Raw genomic sequence first — 24,791 nt, 5'->3', positions numbered from 1 at the left:
CACGCTCCAATCATCTGCAATTGGAAATTGCTATTGACAGGCATGTTCTGCCATAGAACCGAATGACCAGCTCAGCAGCTAAAGGCCGACGGGATTCTTTGTTTTTTGTCTTTAATCTGAAATGAATTACCTTTGTGCTGGTAATGTATTCACCAGGTCAATAGCTCAGAAGTCATTTCCCAGTTCCAGGGTCAGATTTTGTTTTACTGTTTGGCAATGAAGTGCCACACACAAGAATGCGAGACTGCATTTCATTTTGCTCGGGACACGTCCGTCTCGTTCCCCATTCCACTCCAGACAGGCCCTTGATTCTTCCCGCTCTTGATGCACTGGCAAGGTTGCCAAGCGATCCACGCACCGCTCACTTACTCCCACACCAAAGCTTCCGATTGCAGAGCCAGGGTTGTCATTGCCCGTTGCGGGTTAAAATCGTTCTTTTCGAACCCCAGTGTGTGCCCATGTGCACGCAAGCGTGCTCACACGGGCACGGTAATGTTCTCAACTTGGCGGCACGGTGGTTAACACCGCTGCCTCACAGCACCAGGCACCCTGGTCCAATTCCAGCCTCGGGTGACTGTCTGTGTGGAGTTTGCATATTCGCCCCCCCGGTGTCAGCATGGGTTAGCTCCGGGTGCTCCGGTTTCCTCCTACAGTCCAAAAGATGTGCAGGTTAGGTGGATTGTCCATGGTAAATTGCCCCTTAGTGTCCAAAGATGTGCAGGTCGGGTGGATTGGCCATGCTAAATTGCCCCTTAGTGTCCAAAGATGTGCAGATTAGGTGGATTGGCCATGCTAAATTGCCCCTTAGTGTCCAAAGATGTGCAGATTAGGTGGATTGGCCATGCTAAATTGCCCCTTAGTGTCCAAAGATGTGTGGGTTAGGTGGATTGGCCATGGTAAATTGCCCCTTAGTGTCCAAAGATGTGCAGGTTAGGTGGATTGGCCACGCTAAATGTGTGGGGTGACGGGGATAAGGCCTGAATAAGATACTCTGTCAGAAGGTCAGTGCAGACTCAATGGGCCGAATGGCCTCATCTGCACTGTAGGGATTCTATGATTCTGTGAGTTGTGGTACCATGGACCATGATCAAGCCTGGACCATGTATTCCAAGAGGGCACTTCTGAGAGAGTGCTGCACTGTCCGATGTGTTCTCTTTAACCTGAGACCTCCTCTGCCTGCTCATGTGGGCGTAAACAATATCTGGAGAGGAGCAGCTGGCCTAACTGGAAGTCCTGGACATGGTTCCGCCCTCAGCGAGGGTATGAGAAAAGCTAGGTCTGAATCTGGTTCAAGACAACAAGTGCAAAGGCCAATAGGAGAGGAAAGGCAATCAGCAAGGACTGCCGAATGGATGGTCTCAGTCCCTGCATTAGTTGGAAGGTTGAGGGGGTAGTCCTGCCCAATGTCTGACTGCTTATATTGTGGAATGTTAATGCTTAAAGAGTCATTTCCATAGAATCCCTACAGTGCAGAAGGAGGCCATTGGGCCCATCGAGTCCCCACCGAATTTCTGATGGAACATTTTACCCTGGCCCACTCACTCGCCCATTTTTACAATGGTCAATCCACCTAACCTACACATCTTTGGACACTAAGGGGCAATTTAGCATGGCCAATCCACCTAACCTACACATCTTTGGACACTAAGGGGCAATTTAGCATGGTCAATCCACCTAACCTACACATCTTTGGACACTAAGGGGCATTTTAGCATGGCCAATCCACCTAACCTGCACATCTTTGGACACTAAGGGACAATTTAGCATGGCCAATCCACCTAACCTGCACATCTTTGGACACTAAGGGGCAATTTACCACAGCCAATCTGCCTAACCTACACATCTTTGGACACTAAGGGGCAATTTAGCACGGCCAATCTGCCTAACCTACACATCTTTGGACACTAAGGGGCAATTTAGCATGGCCAATCCACCTAACCTGCACATCTTTGGACTGTTTGTGATATGTTTGAAGATAAAGGGCAGCAGATAACTGGGAACACCACCACCTGGAGGTTCCCCTCCAAGTCACTCGCCATCTTGACTTGGAAATATATCGCCGTTCCTTCACTGTCGCTGGGGTCAAAATCCTGGAATGCCCTTCCTAACAGCACGGTGGGTGTACCTACACCACATGGACTGACTGATGTCCAATAACAATCCTGGAACTCCCTCCCTAACAGCACTGTGGGTGTACCTACACAACATGGACTGACTGATGTCCAATAACAATCCTGGAATGCCCTTCCTAACAGCATGGTGGGTGTACCTACACCTCAAGGACTGCAGCCATTCAAGATGGCGGTTCACCACCACCTTCTCAAGGGGCAATTAGGGATGGACAACAATTTGCCAGCGATGCCCACATCCCAAGAATGAATAAACAAAGGCCTAACAGAGTTCAAATCCAAACAGTGGATTCAACTGCCTAGCAAAACAGGAATACATTCGTGGCCAAAGCTATCGCACCATATGGCATTGAGGCTTGTGGGCAAAGAGAACAGGCTGGCATAGAAACATCATGCCCCAAATTAACATGGTTCCGTGCCATAAACAATCCGGGACAACATATGATGCCACCACAGCCTGGTTTGTTTTTGTTGTTCCTCATCAGACCAAAAAGCAGCCATTAGCGTCGATCAACTTTTACAATTCCCAGGACACTGCGGGAAAATGAGCTATTTGAGAAGTGTGGGGCTAAGCATGCGTTGGAAGCAGCTGTGAAGAGTTACAATGAATTCTTGAAAAATTGACTGGTTGCTGAATGCGTCGGCCTACAAGCCAGGCTTCTCGCAGCCCTGAGTCTGACAGTGCGGTGCTCCCACAATCTGTTCCTTAACTAATTCCCCATCGAGTGAGGTGTCTCTTAACAGTGGCCCCGGGATGGTCACATTATCTGGGCACAGATGTTTGAAGTAGCCCTTCTAACACAGTCTTATAAAGAGTGGGAATTAAAGACTGGCTTCTCCTTCTCACAACATCCCACGGGAATGTCGATTGGGAAAAGATCCAGGGAACTGGATAATCAATCCAGCTGATCTGCATGGCAAGTCCCAGAATACACTGAGATAAATTACTCTTCTCTCAACGTGGCCCTTGGTTGGGTAGAAAGCCAGCCAAAAAAATAATCTCGACATTCTGAAGCAAGATGTTTAGAAGGGAACTGTGGGAGACAGATGGATGGAATTTTAAACTCCACCTCACTTCTCCAGTATTGCACATAGCAACAGCACCGACAAACTAGCACTGAGCGAATACATTTACAAAATAAAAGGTCAAAGAAAAGGAATGCAAGAACAAAAGGAATGAGATTGTTTGAAGAGGAGGGGGTAGAGTGGGGGGGACAAGAATCTGCCTCAGAGCACCCAGAGGCCAAAAGGTGGTTGGGGAGGAAAGAGACAGCAGGCACAGTGGTTGGCACTGCTGCCTCATAGTGCCAGGGACCCGGGTTCGATTCCTGGCTTGGGTCACTGCCTGTGTAGAGTTTGTATGTTCTCCCTGTTTCTGCGTGGGTTTCTTCCGGGTGCTCCGGTTTCCTCCAAAGATGTGTAGGTTAGGTGGATCGGCCATGCTAAGTTGCCCCTTAGTGTCCAAAGATATGTAGGTTAGGTGGATCGGCCATGCTAAATTGCCCCTTAGTGTCCAAAGATGTGTAGGTTAGGTGGATCGGCCATGCTAAATTGCCCCTTAGTGTCCAAAGATATGTAGGTTAGGTGGATCGGCCATGCTAAATTGCCCCTTAGTGTCAGGAGGACTAGCTAGGGTAAATGCATGGGGTTACGGGAATAGGGCCTGGGTGGGATTGTGCTCGGTTCAGACTCGATGGGCCAAATGGCCTCCTTCTGCACTGTAGGGATTTTATGATTTCTCTGACTGAGTCATCCAGACTCAAAACGTTAGCTCCATTTCCTCTCAACAGCGACATATCAGATTTTCCAGCATTTTTTGTTTCCGTTACAGCAGAATTTCTCCTTTTCTGTTGAAAACTCACAGATGTGCGGGTGTGTGCCAAGGGCTGTGCTGCCCCCACGGCCGAATAGCCCAGCAATACTCCTCCCACCCCCCCCCCCCCCCCACCGATGGAAGAAGAACGGCAGCTTAGGCAGAGGCATTGTTGGCAGACTTGGAGCTGCCAAAACCACACCTTCAGGAAACAAAGTGGGAAGAGGGAGGAGGGGGCTTTCGAAAGAGAAGGAAAAGCGGCAAAAATGAAAATACATAAAACCAAACAAAAAAAAAGGGTAAGGAAATCGGATTCGCAGAGAAAAGAGCAAAGGAGGAAACTTTTAAATATTTATACTTGGATGAATGACTCAGAATGCACACCCTACATTCTGAATTGGACGCCGTGCAGTCTAACTGTCCCCAGGATATTTTTTGCAAACGGCAGTTAATAAAGTGACTGACACGTGTTCCTGGAGTCAGTCAAAAATAAATAAGGCAGACAACCTTCAAATAACTCCGCTCAGTCATCAGCTATTAGAATGAATGCAGTATGACCAAAAAAGGACCCCCCACCCCCATTCATTTACCAGACCTCATGGTCACAGGGTCGTTTATAGTTGATGGGCTATGTAGACCGTGTTAACATCTTGGGCAATTCAGTCACCGCCCTGCGTGTTAACCAGTCCACACTGCTGTTTTGCTTGAATCCACACTACAGTGCGTTTGGGACCTGCCCCGGACCCCTCTCTGCATGAGCTGCCCCAGTTAACAATTACCTCTTCTCCTAGTTAAGCATTAACACTGAAGCAGATGAGTGCTCTCAGCTCTGAACATGTGGTATGGGGAGGCGATGGCCTAGTGGTATTATCGCCAGCCTATTAATCCAGAAACTCAGCTACTGTTCTGGGGACCCGGGTTCGAATCTCGCTACGGCAGATAGTGGAATTTAAAGTCTATTTATTAGTATCAAAAGTAGGTTACATTAACACTGCAATGAAGTTACTGTGAAAATCCCCCAGTCTCCACATTCTGTTCGGGGACTCGGAGAGAATTCAGCATGGCCAATGCACCTAACCAGCACGTCTTAGAGACTGTGGGTGGCACCCTGAGGAAACCCACGTAGACACGGGGAGAATGTGCAGACTTGGATTCAATAAAAATATCTGGAATTAAGAATCTACTGTTGACCATGAAACCATTGTCGGAAAAACCCAGCTGGGTTATTAATGTCCTTTAGGGAAGGAAATCTGCTGTCCTTACCCGGTCTGGCCTATCTGTGACTCCAGAGCCACAGCAATGTGGTTGACTCTCAACTGCCCTCCAAGGGCAACTAGGGATGGGCAATAAATGCTGGCCAGTCAGCGACGCCCATGTCCCACGAATGAATAAAAGGGCAGAATGGCCTCCTCCTATTCCGATTTCTTATGGCCATCCCATTCCTCCAGTCAAAATAGGATTGTTCCCATGCTTTTAATGACACAAAAGATGCATGGCCACATCATGCCCAATGTGACTGTTTTGTAGCCATACTTTACGAACGCCTTCAGGGCAAGGCGAACAATTGACAATAAAGCAGTGATATTATTTTTCCTGAGTTTATCTACCCTCTCATTTGAAGATTAGAACAGAAAGGATTCAATTGAATCCAGCAGACCCATTCTGCGCACAATGCTTTTGTTTGGTTTCCGTAGCAACACCTGGCCTGTCAAGACAGGCCATGGAGAACAAACCCATGACCTTTTCCACCTGCTCCCAGTCCCGCCCCGAGCATGCCGACGGATCAGGTTCCTCTTGTGTAGTCTTTCGGAAACGCAATCAGTGGAAATCAGGTGTCGGGGCCTCTGGAGCGAATTGCAGAGAAAAGGATTGGGTTTCCATACAGTTGGCCTTCGAAGAAATGCCTCAAAAGGCACAGCGGCACAGTGGTTAGCACTGCTGCCTCACAGCGCCAGAGACCCGGGTTCAATTCCAGCCTCGGGTCACTGTCTGTGTGGAGTTTGCACGTTCTCCCCGTGTCTGCGTGGGTTTCCTCCGGGTGCTCCGGTTTCCTCCCACTGTCCAAAGATATGCAGATTGGGTGGATTCGCCATGCTAAAGTGCCCCTCAGTGTCCAAAGATGTGCAGGTTAGGTGGATTGGCCATGCTAAATTGCCCCTTAGTGTCCAAAGATGTGCAGGTTATGTGGATTGGCCATGCTAAATTGCCTCTTAGTGTCCAAAGATGTGTAGGTTAGGTGGATTGGCCATGCTAAATTGCCCCTTAGTGTCCAAAGATGTGTAGGTTAGGTGGATTGGCCATGCTAAATTGCCTCTTAGTGTCCAAAGATGTGCAGGTTACGTGGATTGGCCATGCTAAATTCTCCCTCAGTGTACCCAAACAGGAGTGTGGCGACTAGGGGATTTTCACAGTAACTTCACTGCAGTGTTAATGTTAGCCGACTTGTGAGACTAATAAATAAACTTTTAAAAACGTACAATGCATTACACTGAAAAACCATAATGATTGTTGTGAAAATGAGGCCGCCATTTTGCGCACAGCATGATTCCACAAATAGAAATTAGTTCATAAGATATAGGAGCAGAGTTAGGCCATTCGGCCCATCAAGTCTGCTCCGCCATTCGATCATGGCTGATATGCTCCTCATCCCCATTTTCCTGCCTTCTCCCCATAACCTTTCAACCCATTCCCAATTAAAAATCTGTCTAACTCCTCCTTAAATGTACTCACTGTCCCAACATCCACCGCACTTTGTGTCCACAGATGTGTAAGTGAAGGGGTAAAAGCGTGGGAGTTACAGGGATAGGGGGTGGGCAAGGGAAAGATGCTCTGTCGGAGAGTCAGTGCAGATTCGATGGGCTGAAAGGCCTCCTTTTGAGCTGTAGGGATTCTATGATCCGGGAGTGGGGCTTGCACCCAGGGCTCTCGGACTCATGGGTAAGAGGACGACACACCGAACAAGAGCTGACAACGAATAGCGTGCTTTATTTTCACTTGGTTGCTCATTTCCGCTCATCTGCTGATGCAAAGCGCACACTGGGCCCAGTCAGCAACACGTAACCACTCTCGAGGGATCCAGTCAACATGACCACCATTTTGGAAAGACAGGCAGAGAACTCCATAAACAAAATTCCATCCAGAATCTCAGCCACATACCGTTGCAGACCTGGCATCACTGCTGTGCATCTGACACTGACTTTAGCCAGCGCTAATGTGCAATGAATGATTTAAGAAGGCGCGATTCTGAAGCGAGCTGCCACTGTTGTTGGAAGAGCAGTGTGAGACATGTTTTCAAATGACAGGGCAGTTAAATTCAAATGCAAGGTGAGTTAACATTCAAGATAATCAGTCACTGGCTTTGTCTGCAGTTCAACATTGAACCAGAGAACCTCCACAGTGCAGAAGGAGGCCATTCGGCCCATCGAGTCTGCACCGGCTCTCTGACAGAGCATCTAATCCAGGCCCTCTCCCCTGCCTATCCCCCTAACCCCACACATTTCCCATGGCCAATCCACCGAACCTACACATCTTTGGACACTAAGGGGCAATTTAGCATGGCCAATCCACCGAACCTACACATCTTTGGACACTAAGGGGCAATTTAGCATGGCCAATCCACCTAACCTGCACATCTTTGGACACTAAGGGACAATTTAGCATGGCCAATCCAACTAACCTACACATCTTTGGACACTAAGGGGCAATTTAGCATGGCCAATCCACCTAACCTGCACATCTTTGGACACTAAGGGGCAATTTAGCATGGCCAATCCACCTAACCTACACATCTTTGGACACTAAGGGGCAGTTTAGCATGGCCAATCCACCTAACCTACACATCTTTGGACACTAAGGGACAATTTAGCATGGCCAATCCACCTAATCTACATATCTTTGGACATGAAGGGACAATTTAGCATGGCCAATCCACCTAACCTACACATCTTTGGACACTAAGGGACAATTTAACATGGCCAATCCCCCTAACCTACACATCTTTGGACTGCGGGAAGAAACCGGAGCACCCGGAGGAAACCCACGCAGACACGTGCAAGCTCCACACAGACAGTGTCTCAAGCTGGGAATCGAACCCAGGTCCCTGGCGCTGTGAGGCAGCAGTGCTAACCACTGTGCTACTGTGCCGTCTGTATAGGCAACAACAGAATTACAATGCATTGATTTGATTCCCCAAGTAATGGCGATGAACTACGACTAACTAAAGCTGTGTATTGAACTGACAACTCACACAAGCCTCTGATCTGTGGGAGCCTTGGTGGATGATTGGAGGGTCCATTACATTTCAGAAGCTTTTCAGTCTCCGCTTTGCACAGAGGGTCTGCTGAAGACTGATCACCTGTGTGTCTCCGTGTCCAACATGGCGTGTTTTGGCTGTAGTATTTGGAAGGGTCTGAGGGGGGTGTATTTTTCGAACACATCTATCTCCAGCCCAGTTCCTGTCTACTGATTTCACACCAATAAAGGTCAAAGGATTATCACTGCTGTAAAGATCCAGCTGTCTTCTTTTGCATTCCTATGACAACCATATCAGTTTGATTTTTCCACAACACTGAGTACTTTCTTCACAGGCTTACAACCCCTTGAATGAACACACTGTCAAATAGGCATGTTTGTACACTCGTGGAACCTGCCGACATAACTCTCGCTCACATGTCTGATAATGGCCGAGTGGTATTGTCGCTAGACTATTAATCCAGAAACTCAGCTAACGTTCTGGGGACCCGGGTTCGAATCCCTCCACAGCAGATGGTGGAATTTGAATTCAATAAAAAATATCTGGAATTGAGAATCTACCGATGAAACCATTGTCGGAAAAACCCATCTGGTTCACAAATGTCCTTTAGGGAAGGAAATCTACCATCCTTACCCCGGTCTGGTCGACATGTGACTCCAGAGCCACAGCAATGTGGTTGACTCTCAACTGCCCTCGGGCAACTAGGGATGGGCAATAAATGCTGGCCCAGCCAGCGATGCCTATGTCCGACGAATGAATAAAATAGTTTGCCTTATCTTCATGCATGCTTCCACCCTGGTGTTGAGGTTCACTGTTGCGTGCCAAACATAGTCAGCCTTCCTTCCAGATGAAATGTTAAATGCAGACAAAGTTACCCACCCATCCCCACTCTTGATCCTGCAAAGGTGGGGCGGGGAGTCTATCCTTTCCACACTACCTGAGGGATTGAAATTTGTCAATTGCGTAAAAAGGCTGATGTCAAATCTGCCACCTGTTCAGTCACAGTGGCACAGTGGTTAGCACTGCTGCCTCACAGCTCCAGCGACCTGGGTTCGATTCCCGGCTTGGGTCACTAACTGTGTGGAGTTTGCACATTCTCCCCGTGTCTGCGTGGGTTTCCTCCGGGTGCTCCCGTTTCCTCCCACAGTCCAAAGATGTGCAGGTTAGGTGGATTGGCCATGCTAAATTGTCCCTTTGTGTCCAAAGATGTGCAGGTTAGGTGAATTGGCCATGCTAAATTGTCCCTTAGTGTCCAAAGATGTGCAGGTTAGGTGGATTGGCCATGCTAAATTACCCCTTAGTATCCAAAGATGTGCAGGTTAGGTGGATTGGCCGTGCTAAATTGCCCCTTCATGTCCAAAGATGTGTAGGTTAGGTGGATTGGCCATGCTAAATTGCCCCTTCGTGTCCAAAGATGTGCAGGTTAGGTGGATTGGCCATGCTAAATTGTCCCTTAGTGTCCAAAGATGTGCAGGTTAGGTGGATTGGCCATGCTAAATTGCCCCTTAGTGTCCAAAGATGTGCAGGTTAGGTGGATTGGCCATGCTAAATTGCCCCTTCGTGTCCAAAGATGTGCAGGTTAGGTGGATTGGCCATGCTAAATTGCCCCTTCGTGTCCAAAGATGTGCAGGTTAGGTGGATTGACCATGCTAAATTGCCCCTTAGTGTCCAAAGATGTGCAGGTTAGGTGGATTGGCCATGCTAAATTGCCCCTTAGTGTCCAAAGATGTGCAGGTTAGGTGGGTTGGCCATGCTAAATTGCCCCTTAGTGTCCAAAGATGTGCAGGTTAGGTGGATTGACCATGCTAAATTGTCCCTTCGTGTCCAAAGATGTGTAGGTTAGGTGGATTGGCCATGCTAAATTGCCCCTCAGTGTCAGGGGGACTCGCAGGGTAAATACGGGGGATTATGAGGAAAGGGCCTAGGATTCTTGTCGGTACAGGCCCGATGGGCCAAATGGCCTCTTCCTGCACTGTCGGGATTCTATGATTCTATGAATGTCAGGCGGTCAATTCGATCCCGTCCATTTTGAGCCACCACCCAAGACACATTTCCAACCCATTTTTCTAGAAACATTATTTCTACAAACATGAATTCCACCCAGCTGTGCTCATTATTTATACAGTAGCAATTAAGTGTTTGTCTTTCAACCTCAGAACTTGTGATAAAACATCGTGCCTGTAGTTTTCAAACTTGAAGGGGCGGGGGCTGCATATTGTTACACACCCATGGACACAGATACATTCTTAGCGATGCCCCACCCAAACTTTCCAAAGACACTACCCAGCATAGAATCCTACAGTGCAGAAGGAGACCATTTGGCCCATCAACAACAATCCCACCCAGGTCCTATCCCCGTAACCCCATGTATTTACCCTCCAAATTCCCCTGACACTAAGGGACAATTTAGCACGGCCAATCCATCTCACCAGCACATCTTTAGACTGTGGGAGGAAACCGGAGCACCCGTAGGAAACCCATGCAGACACGGGGAGAACATACAAACTCTACGCAGACAGTGACCCAAGCCGGGAATCGAACCTGGGTCCCTGGCGCTGTGAGGCAGCAGTGCTAACCACTGTGCCACAGGACATTTCAAATGCTGAACGTATATATAACAGAAATGTAAGTCAATAAATACAATTTGTGTTGTTCCTTTACCACTATCCAAAATAAGAGTCCAGTAGGCCATTCGGCCCCTCGATATATATTAATGATCTAAATCTTGCTGCGCAGGGAACAATTTCAAAGTTTGTGGGTGACACAAAATTTGGAAAGTACTGTAAACTGTGAAGAGGGCGGTGTGGAACTTCAAAGGGACATAAACAGGTTGGCAAAGTGGGCTGATGGGTGGTAGATGGAGTTCAATGCGGAGAAGTGTGGGGTGATGCATTTTGGTAGGAAGAACATAGAGAGACAGTGTGAAGTAAGGGGTAAAATTCTTAAAGGGGATGCGGGAGCAGAGGGAGCTGGGTGTATTTGTCCATAGATTGGGAAGGTGGCAGGACAGGTGGGGAGAGCAGTTAATAAAGCAGATAGCATTCTGGGCTTTATTAATAGGGACATAGAGTACAAGAGCAGGGGGGTTATGCTGAACTTATACAAGACACTAGATAGACCTCAGCTGGAGTACTGTGTACAGTTCTGGGCACCACACTATAGAAAGGATGTGAACACATTGGAGAGAGCGCAGAAGAGGGTTACAAGAATGGTTCCAGGGATGAGAAACTTCAGTGATGAGGAGAGATTGGAGAGATTGGGACTGTTCTCCTTGGAGAGGAGAAGGCTAAGAGGAGATTAGAACAAAGAACAAAGAACAAAGAACAAAGAACAATACAGCACAGGAACAGGCCCTTCGGCCCTCCAAGCCCGCGCCGCTCCCCGGTCCAGGATTGAATCCTGAATCCAGGATCCCCGCCCAATTTTCCAGCCTATCTACATACCAATATCCTATCCACCGAGCTGTCCCTCACAGCTACGATGCTTTGTTCATTACAACCTATTAACTTACCCCCACCCCCCCATTCCAGACCATGTGATCTCCAGGGAGAGGCGAAAACCCAGAGTGAAAAACCCCAGGGCCAATATGGGGAAAAAAAATCTGGGAAATTCCTCTCCGACCCCCTGAGGCGATCGAAACGAGTCCAGGAGATCACAATGGCCCCGATCGGAAAATGCTTCCCAACCCTAGTCATTTCCACTTCCACGAACACCATATGAATCCCCTGCCCCCGAGACAGGTTCCCAACTATCCGCAGTCTCACTCTGTACTGGCACCAGCAAGATGATCGTAGAATGAAGCCTTGAAACGAGAAACCAGGAACAATTAGCCCGCGCCGCTCCCTGGTCCAAACTAGACCACTCTTTTGTATCCCTCCATTCCCACTCCGTTCATATAGCTGTCTAGATAAGTCTTAAACGTTCCCAGTGTGTCCGCCTCCACCACCTTGCCCGGCAACACATTCCAGGCCCCCACGACCCTCTGTGTGAAATATGTCCTTCTGATATGTGTGTTAAACCTCCCCCCCTTCACCTTGAACCTATGACCCCTCGTGAACGTCACCACCGACCCGGGGAAAAGCTTCCCACCGTTCACCCTATCTATGCCTTTCATAATTTTATACACCTCTATTAAGTCTCCCCTCATCCTCCGTCTTTCCAAGGATAGATAGAGATAAATTAGATAGAGATATTCAAAATCATGAGGGGTTTGGACAGAGCAGACAGAGAGAAACTGTTCCCGCTTGTAACAGGATCAGGATCGAGAATGAGAGGGGCACAGATTTAAAGCGATTTGCAAAAGGAGCAAATGTGATGTGAGAAAAAGCTTTTTCACCCGGCGAGTGGTTAGGGTCTGGAATGCACTGCCTGGAAGTGTGGTGGAGGCAGATTCAATCGAGGCGTTCGAGAGGGTGTTAGATGATTATTTGAATAGAAACAATGTGCAGGGGTACGGGGGGAAGGCAGGGAAATTGCACAAAGTCACGATGTTTGGAGAGCCAGTGCAGACACAATGGGCCGAATGGCCTCCTCCTGCGCTGGAATAATTCTCTGATTCGAACCTGCTCCTCCATTCGATAAAATCATGGTTATTTGTTTGTGTTTCTAATTCCACATTCCCCATCTACCCGCACCCCCCAACCCTCAATAACCTTTAATTCTTCTGCCTAACAAGAATCTATCTGCCTCCGCCTTGAACATATTCAGCACCCCTGTTCAGTAACACCGTCTCCACCACCTTCTCAATTCCAAAGTCCTCAGAAAAAGACTTCTCCTCATCTCTGCCCGACAAAGATAAGCCCTAATTTTACAACACTGCTCCCTTTCTGAGAAACCTTGCAATAGCCACAAGATTTCTCGTGCCAATCAAAATCATTGCCCACGAAACACTGGCCTTTAATTGGTCACATTCAGATCAACCATGATCTTATTGAATGGCAGAACAGGTTTGAGGGGCTGAATGGCCTCCTCCGGTTTCTATTTAAACCCCCCAACCTGGTCGCTTCCTATCAGCTTTAAGATGTGACTGTTCCAGTGGGTGGCCTCCATTCTTCCATCCATCTTAAACTGGAGCTGATCCAACTCATTGTTGTCCATATCCTACTCCACACCAACACCCATTCACCTATCAGCTCTGTGCTTGCTGACTTGCGCTGGTTCCCACTTCACCAAGTTTTAACGTTATCCTCATATTCTCATCCCTGTACGGCTGTGCGCTCTGTCACCTTTACAACATTCTCCAACTCGATAACCATTAAGAGCTCTGCGTTTCTCCAATGCCACTCTTGCCTCTTTCTCAATCAATAAACCAACTCAAAACCCACCGCTTGAATAGAACATTTAGTCCCCCATCTCCTTCTTTGGTTCAGTGTTGATTTTTAAATCAAATCAAAGTCCTGTGAAGTGCCTTGGGTTGTTCCCAGACAACCCGGGTTCAACACCGGCCTTGGCTCACTGTCTGTGTGGAGTCTGCACGTTCTCCCCATGTCTGTGTGGCTTTCCTCCGGGTGCTCCAGTTTCCTTCCACAGTCCAATGATGTGCAGGTTAGGTGGACTGGCCATGCTAAATTGCCCCTTAGTGTCAGGGGGACTAGCTAGGGTAAATGCACGGGGTTATGGGGATAGGGCCTGGGTGGGATTGTGGTCAGTGCAGACTCAATGGGCTAAATGGCCTCCTTCTGCACTGTAGGAATTCTATGACTTGATTGCCCCTTAGTGTCCAAAGATGTGCAGGTTAGGTGGATTGGCCATGCTCAGTTGCCCCTTCGTGTCCAATGACATGTGGGTTGGGGGAATTAATGAGGCAAATAATGTGGGGTTACGAGGATAGGGCCGGAGTTGGAAGCACTGACGGAGAATCGGTGTCGCCATCAGACTTTTGAATGGACCTACCTCGCATTAAGTTGATCTTCCTCTACACCCTAGCTATGACTGTAACACTACATTCTGCACTCTCTCGTTTCTTTCTCTATGAACGGTATGCTTTGTCTGTATAGCGCGCAAGAAACAATACTTTTCACTGTATCCCAATACATGTGACAATAATAAATCAAATCAAATATTAAGTTGATTTTTCTCTACACCCTAACTATGACTGGAACACTATATTCTGCACCATCTTGTTTCTTTCTCTATGAACGGTATGCTTTGTCTCTATAGCGCGCAAGAAACAATACTTTTCACTGTATCCCAATACATGTGACAATAATAAATCAAATCAAAAACTCTATGGTCTCCTTGTATGATTATTCTTCTCCGTCACCCAGCCCATTTCTGTGTCATCACCTGCCTCCACCCTTACCTCAGCTGGTCTGCAGCTGAAACACTCGCCCCGGCTGCCTTTATTCCCTCGAGTCTCTGCTATTCCTGTCTGGCCTCTCATCTTGCACTTTCTGTAAACCCAAGCTCATCAGTTCAGCCTGAGTATCCGAATGCACACCAGTGATCACTTCTCTGCTCAGTGAACCACATCGCCTCCAAGTCCGACAGCGCCTCAATCTTAAAATTCTTCTCCTTGCTTTAAACCGCCTCCCCCCACCCCCACCCCCACCCCCACTCCCACTCTTTCAAACCTCCCAAGATTCTGGTCACCTGCCCTAATAGCTCCTTATGTGTCTCGGTGTTCAACTTTGTTTGATAATCACTCCTGTGAAGCACCATGGGATGTTTGGCTACATTAAAGGTTCGATATAAATGCAGGTTCTTGTTGTATTAAACATACAACTTTACTGGTTTAAAGGTACCATATAAACGCAAGTTAGACTCATAGAATCCTACAGTGCAGAAGGAGGCCATTCGGACCACAGGCCTGCACCGACAACAATCCCACCCAGGCCTTATCACCATAACCCCACATATTTATCCTGTCAATCCCCCTAACAGAAAGGGGCAATTTAGCCTGGCCAATCCCCCTAACCTGCACATCTTTGGACACTAAGGGACAATTTAGCATGGCCAATCCCCCTAACCTGCATATCTTTGGACAAAAAGGGGCAATTTAGCATGGCCAATCCCCCTAACCTGCATATCTTTGGACAAAAAGGGGCAATTTAGCATGGCCAATCCACCTAACCTGCACATCTTTGGACATCAAGGGGTAATTTAGCATGGCCAATCCACCTAACCTGCACATCTTTGGACACTAAGGGGCAATTTAGCATGGCCAATCCACCTAACCTGCACATCTTTGGATACTAAGGGGCAATTTAGCCTGGCCAATCCCCCTAACCCGCACATCTTTGGACAAAAAGGGGCAATTCAGCATGGCCAATCCCCCTAACCTGCATATCTTTGGACAAAAAGGGGCAATTTAGCATGGCCAATCCACCTAACCTGCACGTCTTTGGACTGGTGTAGTTGTAATAAGTCCAACTGCGCTGCATTAAAGATGCTATATAAATGCAAGCTGTTGTTGTAAAGGTCCAACTTCACTGCATTAAAAGGTGCTGGATAAAGACAAGTTGTTGTAATGAATGTCTACCACTTTTACTGCCAAGGTGCCATATAAATGCAAGTTGTTGTGATAGAGCACAATTTTACTGCACTGAAGGTGCTGTACAAATGCAAACCGTTGTTGCAACAAACGCCCAATTTTACTGCGTGAAAAAGGTGCTGTATAAAGGCAAGTTGTTGTTGCGATTAGAGTCCAGCTGTTAAGATTTTGTTTTAAATTGCAGTCTGTAACGGGTTCCCTTTTTCCTATCAAGCGGCTGCGGTATTTGCATGCCAATTAAGATCGCCGACCTGAACGGTTTTGCCTCGGAGTTCAAATCATCCCTGAGATTGAGAGCAAGTCCCGGGCCGCTGCTGCTGCCTTCAGTGGGCGAGTTGAGGAATGGTTTGGCCCGCAAGTGGAATTTTGTGTCAAGGGCGCCCTTTAAATAATTCATGTTCCCACCAAGGCAGCCAGATCTTTAAAAAAAGAGCTTGGGATGGGAGGGTTGAAGGCTTCCCGACCCAGGTTTTAAATCAAAGGGGCCAGACGAGTCTAGCCCTCAATCGCACCAGCCTTTTAACTTTCCACAAAGCAATTCTTTGTTCGCTTCTAGCAATCCGAAAGGTCCCACACATTCAGACATCAAGTGCAACTGAATAAAATCACCTTCTGAATATTGTTGCTGGGAGGCAGCTTTTAAATCTGCAGTTACAATTGCTAACATGTTGCGGGGGGGGGGGAACCCCCTTCTTGCACCTTGCAACACTTTATCTGTACAATCATTCAGTTAATATCACTTAAGTGGGACATGTCTTGAATAGCATCAAGCTGTCACAGAAAGGGTTAACGATATTTGACGTGCTGAGAAATTGCCTTTTTTGGACACCCCCAGAGAGATACATTTTAAAAAACAAACTTGACATTAAATGAATTGTTGAAAAACATTCAATTCTGTTAATCTGCTGAACATTGTCTGTCCAGGTGTCTCCATAAATATTACTCTCTCTCCCCACTCAGTGATTAAGAATGGTTGATCAGTCTACCCTTAGGGTGAGACGAGATACCCGTCCGGATAAGAACGTTCCCAACTCACCAGCTCTGCGCGTCCGGCCTGACCTGTTTGTGTAAAGCCACAGAAAACCCAAACAAACTCCCCCGTTCTCCTTCCTTCGCGATGGTGTTGGTCGTCTCCAGATTAAACGCCGAGCCCCGGGCTGCCAGGAGCAGACAGTACAGCAGAGGTGTCATTTCTAAAGGCATGTCTCTGGGTGCAAGCTAAAGGGAGCTGTAACCCAGCCTTAACAAGAGAGGTACTGATTCAAGCCTGTGTGCGTGTTTACAGGAGACGGAATGCAACGCTGCCACTTTACTGAAGTGCAAGTGTTAGTAAAACACTCCCTCTCTCTCTCTCTCTCAGTCTCTCCCTGAAGTCCAGATGGGTTTTCAGTAGCCCTTTCCTCCACCACCAGTAGTGGTGGAGGCAAACTCAATCGGGTCTTTTAAGAGACTCCTGGATGAGTACATGGGACTTAATAGGATGGAGGGTTATAGGTAGGCCTAAAAGGTAGGGATATGTTCAGCACAACTTGTGGGGCCGAAGGGCCTGTTTTGTGCTGTAGTTTTTCTATGTTTCACACCTCACCAGATTATTTTAGCTCTGAAATCCCTGGTCAAACATGAATACCAAGCACATTATTACGCAAAACAAACTATTAGGACATCGATCCCTTTTCACAGTAACTTCATTGCAGTGTTAATATAAGCCTACTTGCGACACGAATAAAATAAACTATATTTACAGCATTTTGAACTCTGGAAAATGCTTAAATTTTTGGACAGAGAGCAATGGGAAAGTGTGAATTACTTATGTCACATTAGTTTTTTTAATTTAATAGAATCACAAGTAGGCTTACATTAACACTGCAATGAAGTTACTGTGAATCATAGAATCGTCCAGTGTGGAAGGAGGCCATTCGGCCCATCGGGTCTGCCCTGACCACAATCCCACCCAGGCCCTAGCCCCATGCATTTACCCTAGCTAGTCCCCCTGACAATAAGGGGCAATTTAGCACGGCCAATCCACCTGACCCGCACATCTTTGGAGTGTGGGAGGAAACCGGAGCACCCAGAGGAAACCCTCGCAGACACGGGGAGAACATGCAGACGCCACACAGACAGCGACCCAAGCCGGGAATCGAACCGGGTCCCTGGTGCTGTGAGGCAGCAGCTAACCACTGTGTTACCATGCCACCGTGAAAATCCCCTAGTCGCCACACCCCGGCGCCTGTTCGGGTACACTGAGGGAGAATTTAGCACGGCCAATGCATCTAACCAGCACGTCTTTCAGGATGTGGGAGGAAACCGGAGCACCCGGAGGAAACCCACAAGTGGCACAGTGGCGAGCACATGTGTAATAACAGAACTGTTCTTTGCTACCAGAATCAGGAAAGAGACTGGAAAGGGAGGTAACAGGGTACTTCATTTCACTATCAATGGGGGGGGGCAGCACGATGGCACAGTGGTTAGCACTGCTGCCTCACAGCGCCAGAGACCTGGGTTCAATTCCCGGCTTGGGTCACTGTCTGTGTGGAGTTTGCACATTCTCCCCGTGTCTGCATGGGTTTCCTCCGGGTGCTCCAGTTTCCTCCCACAGTCTGAAAGACGTGCTGGTTAGGGTGCATTGACCCGAACAGGCGCTGGAGTGTGGCAACTAGGGGAATTTCACAGTAACTTCAATGCAGTGTTAATGTAAACCTTACTTGTGACTAATAAATTAACTTTATTACACAGATTCTGCTGAAGGTCAGGGGACAGTTCATTGCAGTGTTAATGTAAAGTTAAAGTTTATTTATTAGTGTCACAAGTTAGCTTACATTAACACTGCAATGAAATTACTGTGAAAATCCCCGAGTCGCCACACTCCTGTTCGGGTACACTGAGGTAGAATTTAGCACGGCCAATGCACCCTAACCAGCACGTCTTTCAGACTGTAGGAGGAAACTGGAGCACCCGGAGGAAACCCACGCCGACACGGGGAGAACGTGCAGACAGTGACCCAAGCCGGGAATCGAACCCGGGTCCCTGGCGCTGTGAGGCAGCAGTGCATTAGTTGACAGAGAGAAAGAAAATAATTTAAATGTTTTCCAATGTTTGAAGTGTTGACATTTCAGAGGTAACAGAAACGTCATTGGAATCTGGACCACCCAGTGTGGCATCAGTGATAAAGTGAGGGGTTCTCCCTTTGAAAAAAAGGGTGATATTTAAGTGAGATGTCATGGAGGCAGTTTCATTCTGGAGGTCTGTGACCCCCCCCTGACCTTTGCAAGTACAATGCCCTTCTTTTGAAAGGCAATTGGACAATGAAAAGGCAAGTGCCATCGACCCAGTACTGCTCCCACCCGCACTCCACAATCCATACCATTGGATGAAGGTTATTATGTGCAGAATAATGTACTGAGATTCAATCCCTGATCTGTGCTTAGTTACATTCTGAGCTACGGCAATAGGCGGCGGAATGATGATTGCCCTCACCCGCCCTGCATTTCCAGGGGCTGAAAGCAACCGAGCCACCTCCCCCCCCACTCCCCGAACACAGGTCAATGGCCTCTGCTGTAAAGTGCATGTTCGTGAACTAACAGCCCAGCTGTTAGTGCCTTCCTCACCATCGAGAATTTTTAAGAAATGACTTGGACAAACAATTTATCGCGAGGCTATGGCCAAAGACAGAGAACCATAGAATCATTACAGTGCAGAAAGAGGCCATCTGGCCCATCGAGTCTGCAGCGACCCTCCAAAAGAGCATCTTACCCAGACCCCACCCTATCCCTCAACCCCGCACATTTACCATGGCTAATCGATCTAACCTCCACACCTTTGGACACTATGAGACAATTTAATATGGCCAATCCACCTAACCTGCACATCTTTGGACACTAAGGGGCAATTTAGCATGGCCAATCCACCTAACCTGCACATCTTTGGACACTAAGGAGCAATTTAGCATGGCCAATCCACCTAACCTCCACACCTTCAGACACTCAGGGGCAATTTACCATGGCCAATCCATCTAATCTACACACCTTTGGACACTAAGGGGCAATTCAGCATGACCAATCCACCTAACCTACACATCTTTGGACACTAAGGAGCAATTTAGCATGGCCAATCCACCTAACCTGCACATCTTTGGACACTAAGGAGCAATTTAGCATGGCCAATCCACCTAACCTACATATCTTTGGACACTAAGGGGTAATTTACCATGGCCAATCCATCTAATCTACACATTTTCGGACACTAAGGGGCAATTTATCATGGCCAATCCACCTAACCTACATATCTTTGGACACTAAGGGGCAATTTAGCATGGCCAATCCACCTAACCTCCACACCTTCAGACACTCAGGGGCAATTTACCATGGCCAATCCATCTAATCTACACACCTTTGGACACTAAGGGGCAATTCAGCATGACCAATCCACCTAACCTACACATCTTTGGACACTAAGGGGCAATTTAGCATGGCCAATTCACCTAACCTACACAAGTTCGGAAACTAAGGGGCAATTTAGATTGGCCAATCCACCTGACCTACACATCTTTGGACTGTGGGAGGAAAGTGGAGCACCCGGAGGAAACTAATGCAGACACATATGGCACGATAGTTGCGGGAGGCACAGTGGCACAGTGGTTAGCACTGCTGCCTCACAGCGCCAGTGACCCGAGTTCAATTCCTGGCTTGGGTCACTGTCTGTGTGGAGTCTGCACGTTCTCCCCGTGTCTGCATGGGTTTCCTCCGGGTGCTCCGGTTTCCTCCCACAGTCCGAAAGACGTGCTGGTTAGGGTGCATTGGCCGTGCTAAATTCTCCCTCAGTGTACCCGAACAGGAGTGTGGCGACTCGGGGGTTTTCACAATAACTTCATTGCAGTGTTAATGTCAGCCTACTTGTGACAATAATAAATAAACTGCAAACTCCACAAAAACGGACAGTGACCCGAGGCTGGAATTGGACCCGGGTCCCTGGCGCTGTGAGATAGCAGTGCTAACCACTGTGCCACCGTACCGCCCTAGGAGATCAAGGACAGGAAGGGTGAAATAAGGAATGAAATCAAGATTTTAGCCAATGATTTATAACGTTTAGTTAACAACTTTTTGCGTCGCGTTAAGTGCCAGAATTAGCCTGGAAAGATCCACTTCATTAATTACTTGTTAGAAAAGAACTTGCATTTGCCTTTCATATCCTCAAGACATCCCAAAACAGACAATGGAAGTACTTTGCTGTTCTGTAGCACAGAGCAAGGTCCTGATAATAAGCTAATGATCTGCTTTCGTGGTTGGGTATGAGTATTGGCCTGTACACCAGGGAAATAGTGCTCGGGAGATCTTTTACTTCCTCCTGAGAGGCAGACTCTCATAAATTCCTTCTCCCCTATGTACTCTATGAACGGTATGCTTTGTCTGTATAGCGCGCAAGAAACAATACTTTTCACTGTATCCCAATACATGTGACAATAATAAATCAAATCAAATATTAAGCTGATCTTTCTCTACACCCTATCTGTAACTGTAACACTACATTCTGCACCCTCTCCTTTCCTTCTCTATGAACGGTATGCTTTGTCTGTATAGCATGCAAGAAACAATTCTTTCCACTGTATACTATTAGATGTAAGAGTTTTAACAACACCAGGTTAAAGTCCAACAGGTTTATTTGGTAGCAAATACCATTAGCTTTCGGAGCGCTGCTCCTTCGTCAGCTGGAGTGGAAATGTGCTCTCAAACAGTGCACAGAGACACAAAATCAAGTTACAGAATACTGATTAGAATGCGAATCCCCACAGCCAACCAGACCTTAAAGATACAGACAATGTCATTGTCTGTACCTTTAAGATCTGGTTGGCTGTAGAGATTTGCATTCTAATCAGTATTCTGTAACTTGATTTTGTGTCTCTGTGCACTGTTTGAGAGCACATTTCCACTCCATCTGACGAAGGAGCAGTGCTCCGAAAGCTAATGGTATTTGCTACCAAATAAACCTGTTGGACTTTAACCTGGTGTTGTTAAACTTCTTACTGTGTTCACCCCAGTCCAACGCCGGCATCTCCACATCATTACTATTAGATGTGACAGGAATAAATCAAATCAAATGAGCTCAACACCTCATCAGAAAAGTGACACCGAGGACAATGCAACATGGAGGGAGTGCTGCACCTTGTATCAGCCGTGACTTTATGCTCAAGTCTGTGAATGGGCTTTGACCCACAATCGTCTGACTCCTAGACAAGAGTGTGACCCACTGAGCCAAAGTTACAGAAAGTCCCTTTTTTAAAAACAAATTCCAGTATTCAGGGCTTCTCCACAGATTTAAGATCGAATTTAGCTCCGAAACTGTAAAGCGGCAGCAGCGAAAGAGGCTAAGTTAATCCAGAACAGAAAATGCTGGAAATCTCAGTAGGTCTGACAGCATCTGTGGAGAGAGAATAAAGGCAACATTTTGAGTCTGGATGACCCTGGGTCATCCGTGACCCTGGTTGATACTGGATTGTCTGAGGAAGGGTCATCCTGACTCTTATTTGATGACTTATTTGATTTATTATTGTCACATGTATTGGGATACAGTGAAAAGTATTGTTTCTTGCGCACTATACAGACAAAGCATACCGTTCATAGAGTACATAGGGGAGAAGGAAAGGAGAGGGTGCAGAATGTAGTGTTACAGTTACAGATAGGGTGTAGAGAAAGATCAGCTTAATATTTGATTTATTATTGTCACATGTATTGGGATACAGTGAAAAGTATTGTTTCTTGCGCGCTGTACAGACAAAGCATACCGTTCATAGAGAAGGAAAGGAGAGGGTGCAGAATGTAGTGTTACAGTTACAGATAGGATGTAGAGAAAGATCAGCTGAATATTTGATTTATTATTGTCACATGTATTGGGATACAGTGAAAAGTATTGTTTCTTGCGCACTATACAGACAAAGCATACCATTCATAGAGTACATAGGGGAGAAGGAAAGGAGAGGGTGCAGAATGTAGTGTTACAGTCACAGATAGGGTGTAGAGAAAGATCAGCTGAATATTTGATTTATTATTGTCACATGTATTGGGATACAGTGAAAAGTATTGTTTCTTGCGCGCTGTACAGACAAAGCATACTGTTCATAGAGTACATAGGGGAGAAGGAGAGGAGAGAGTGCAGAATACAGTGTTACAGTCAGACTCGAAACGTTGGCTCTATTCTCTCTCCACAGATGCTGTCAGACCTGCTGAGATTTTCCAGCTTTTTCTGGGCGGGATTTTCCGGCTTTACTCGGCCAAAAACCGGAAAATCATACCAGAGGTCAATAGACCTTTGCACGGTCTGTGTCCCGACCACTCCGGGAAAAGTCCACCCTCTGTCTTTGTTTCAGTTTCTAGTATCTGCAGTCATTTGCTTTCATTTTTTAAAAGCTTTTTTAAGGCAACTTTTCCAGTTTTTATTTTTTAAACTGCTGCTAAGTGAACATTTTGCCCGCAGTGGGTGAACTGGGTAACAAAGACCTTTCTGCTGCAAGCGAATTCGCAAAAGAGGAGGTTGCAGATGGAGGGACTTTCCTGTATCAGGTGTTAATAAGAACTACATAAGAACTAGGAGCAGGAGTAGGCCATCTGGCCCCTCGAGCCTGCTCCGCCATTCAATAAGATCATGGCTGATCTTTTCATGGACTCAGCTCCACTTACCCGCCCGCTCACCATAACCCTTAATTCCTTCACTGTTCAAAAATGTATCTATCCTTGCCTTAAAAACATTCAATGAGGTAGCCTCAACTGGGCAGGGAATTCCACAGATTCACAACCCTTTGTGCGAAGAATTCCTCCTCAACTCAGTCCTAAATCTGCTCCCCCTTATTTTGAGGCCATGCCCCCTAGTTCTAGTTTCACCCGCCAGTGGAAACAATTTCCCTGCTTCTATTCCCTTCATAATCTTATACGTTTCTATAAGATCTCCCCCCATTCTTCTGAATTCCAATGAGTATAGCCCCAGTCTACTCAGTCCCTCCTCATAAGCCAACCCTCTCAACTCTGGAATCAACCTCGTGAATCTCCTCTGCACCCCCTCCAGTATATACTTTCTCAAGTAAGGAGACCAAAACTGTACACATGTGTTCTCAAGAACACCTTCTACATCAAGCTAGCTACCTTTTCCAAACACTGAGCAACTGAGATACATGACTCTGAACACGCTGTTTAACTCATGGAGTGTGCCCTGCCACACACAATGTTGTGCCTGTTAAACCCCTTGCTCGGCACAGACACTGGTTCCTTCCCTGCTGCTGTTTCAGCATTAATCCTCTGACCTCTAACCTTTCAAGGACAAGAACTGAAAGTGCTAACACATCAGCAGTGAAAGAGGAGAAGATGTGTGGCAGACTCAGTTACGGTTCGAATGTCTGTACAAAACAAATGCAGACGCAATACACCTTGGATGTTTCAGGAACTTCATGCACTGACAAGTTCCCATCATGTCCTTTGAAAATGGTGAAATGACAATAAAAGCTGCCAGGTTTGCAAAATTCCTCCCAAATCGCTGCTCAGAGATGCAAAACAAATCTCTGTCCCTAATCCCACAAAGCATTCCGATGAAGTACCAAACTTGTCGAGGTTTATTGTCTTAAGAGTGAGCTCAAATGCATCATCACAGTCAGTGGTAAGAATAGTTCTCTGGACTTCTCCAGTGAAGTGTGTCAGTCAGCTGCAGCTCACTTTCTTTCATTTGTTACGTTTGATTCGTTGGAAAAATGGGGAGCATGGTGACACAATAGTGAGCACTGCTGCCACACAGCGCCAGGGACCAGGGTTCGATTCCGGCCTTGGGTCACTGTCTGTGTGGAGTTTGCACGTCCGTCCTGTGTCTGCATAGGTTTTCTCCGGGTGCTCCGGTTTCCTCCCACACTCCAATAGGTTAGGTGGATTGGCCATGCTAAACTGTCCCTGAGTGTTCAAAGATGTGTAGGTTAGGTGGATTGGCCATGCTAAAGTGTCCCTTAGTGTCCAAAGATGTGTAGGTTAGGTGGATTGGCCATGCTAAATTGTCCCTTAGTGTCCAAAGATGTGTAGGTTGGGTGGATTGGCCATGCTAAATTTCCCCTTAATGTCTAAAGTTGGGCAGGTTAGGTGG

General features: G+C 47.1%; 1 protein-coding gene across 5 annotated transcripts in view; it reads right to left on the bottom strand.

Annotated features, from left to right (window-relative positions):
• Nucleotides 1-17,081, bottom strand: part of LOC144481878 (integrin alpha-7-like) — a 211,015-nt gene extending 193,934 nt beyond the window's left edge. For all 5 annotated transcript variants that reach the window (XM_078201024.1, XM_078201026.1, XM_078201027.1 and 2 more), the window contains exon 1: nt 16,723-17,081. In XM_078201024.1, the coding sequence (XP_078057150.1) occupies nt 16,723-16,889 (167 nt within the window). In that variant the 5' untranslated portion in view covers nt 16,890-17,081. The remainder of the gene's footprint in view (nt 1-16,722) is intronic.
• Between the last annotated feature and the right edge of the window lie 7,710 nt (nt 17,082-24,791).

The sequence above is a fragment of the Mustelus asterias genome, chromosome X, assembly GCF_964213995.1.
Source record: "Mustelus asterias chromosome X, sMusAst1.hap1.1, whole genome shotgun sequence".
NCBI lineage: Eukaryota > Metazoa > Chordata > Chondrichthyes > Carcharhiniformes > Triakidae > Mustelus > Mustelus asterias.
The sequence above is the reverse complement of the archived record's forward strand: the minus strand, read 5'-3'. Positions and strand labels throughout refer to the sequence as shown.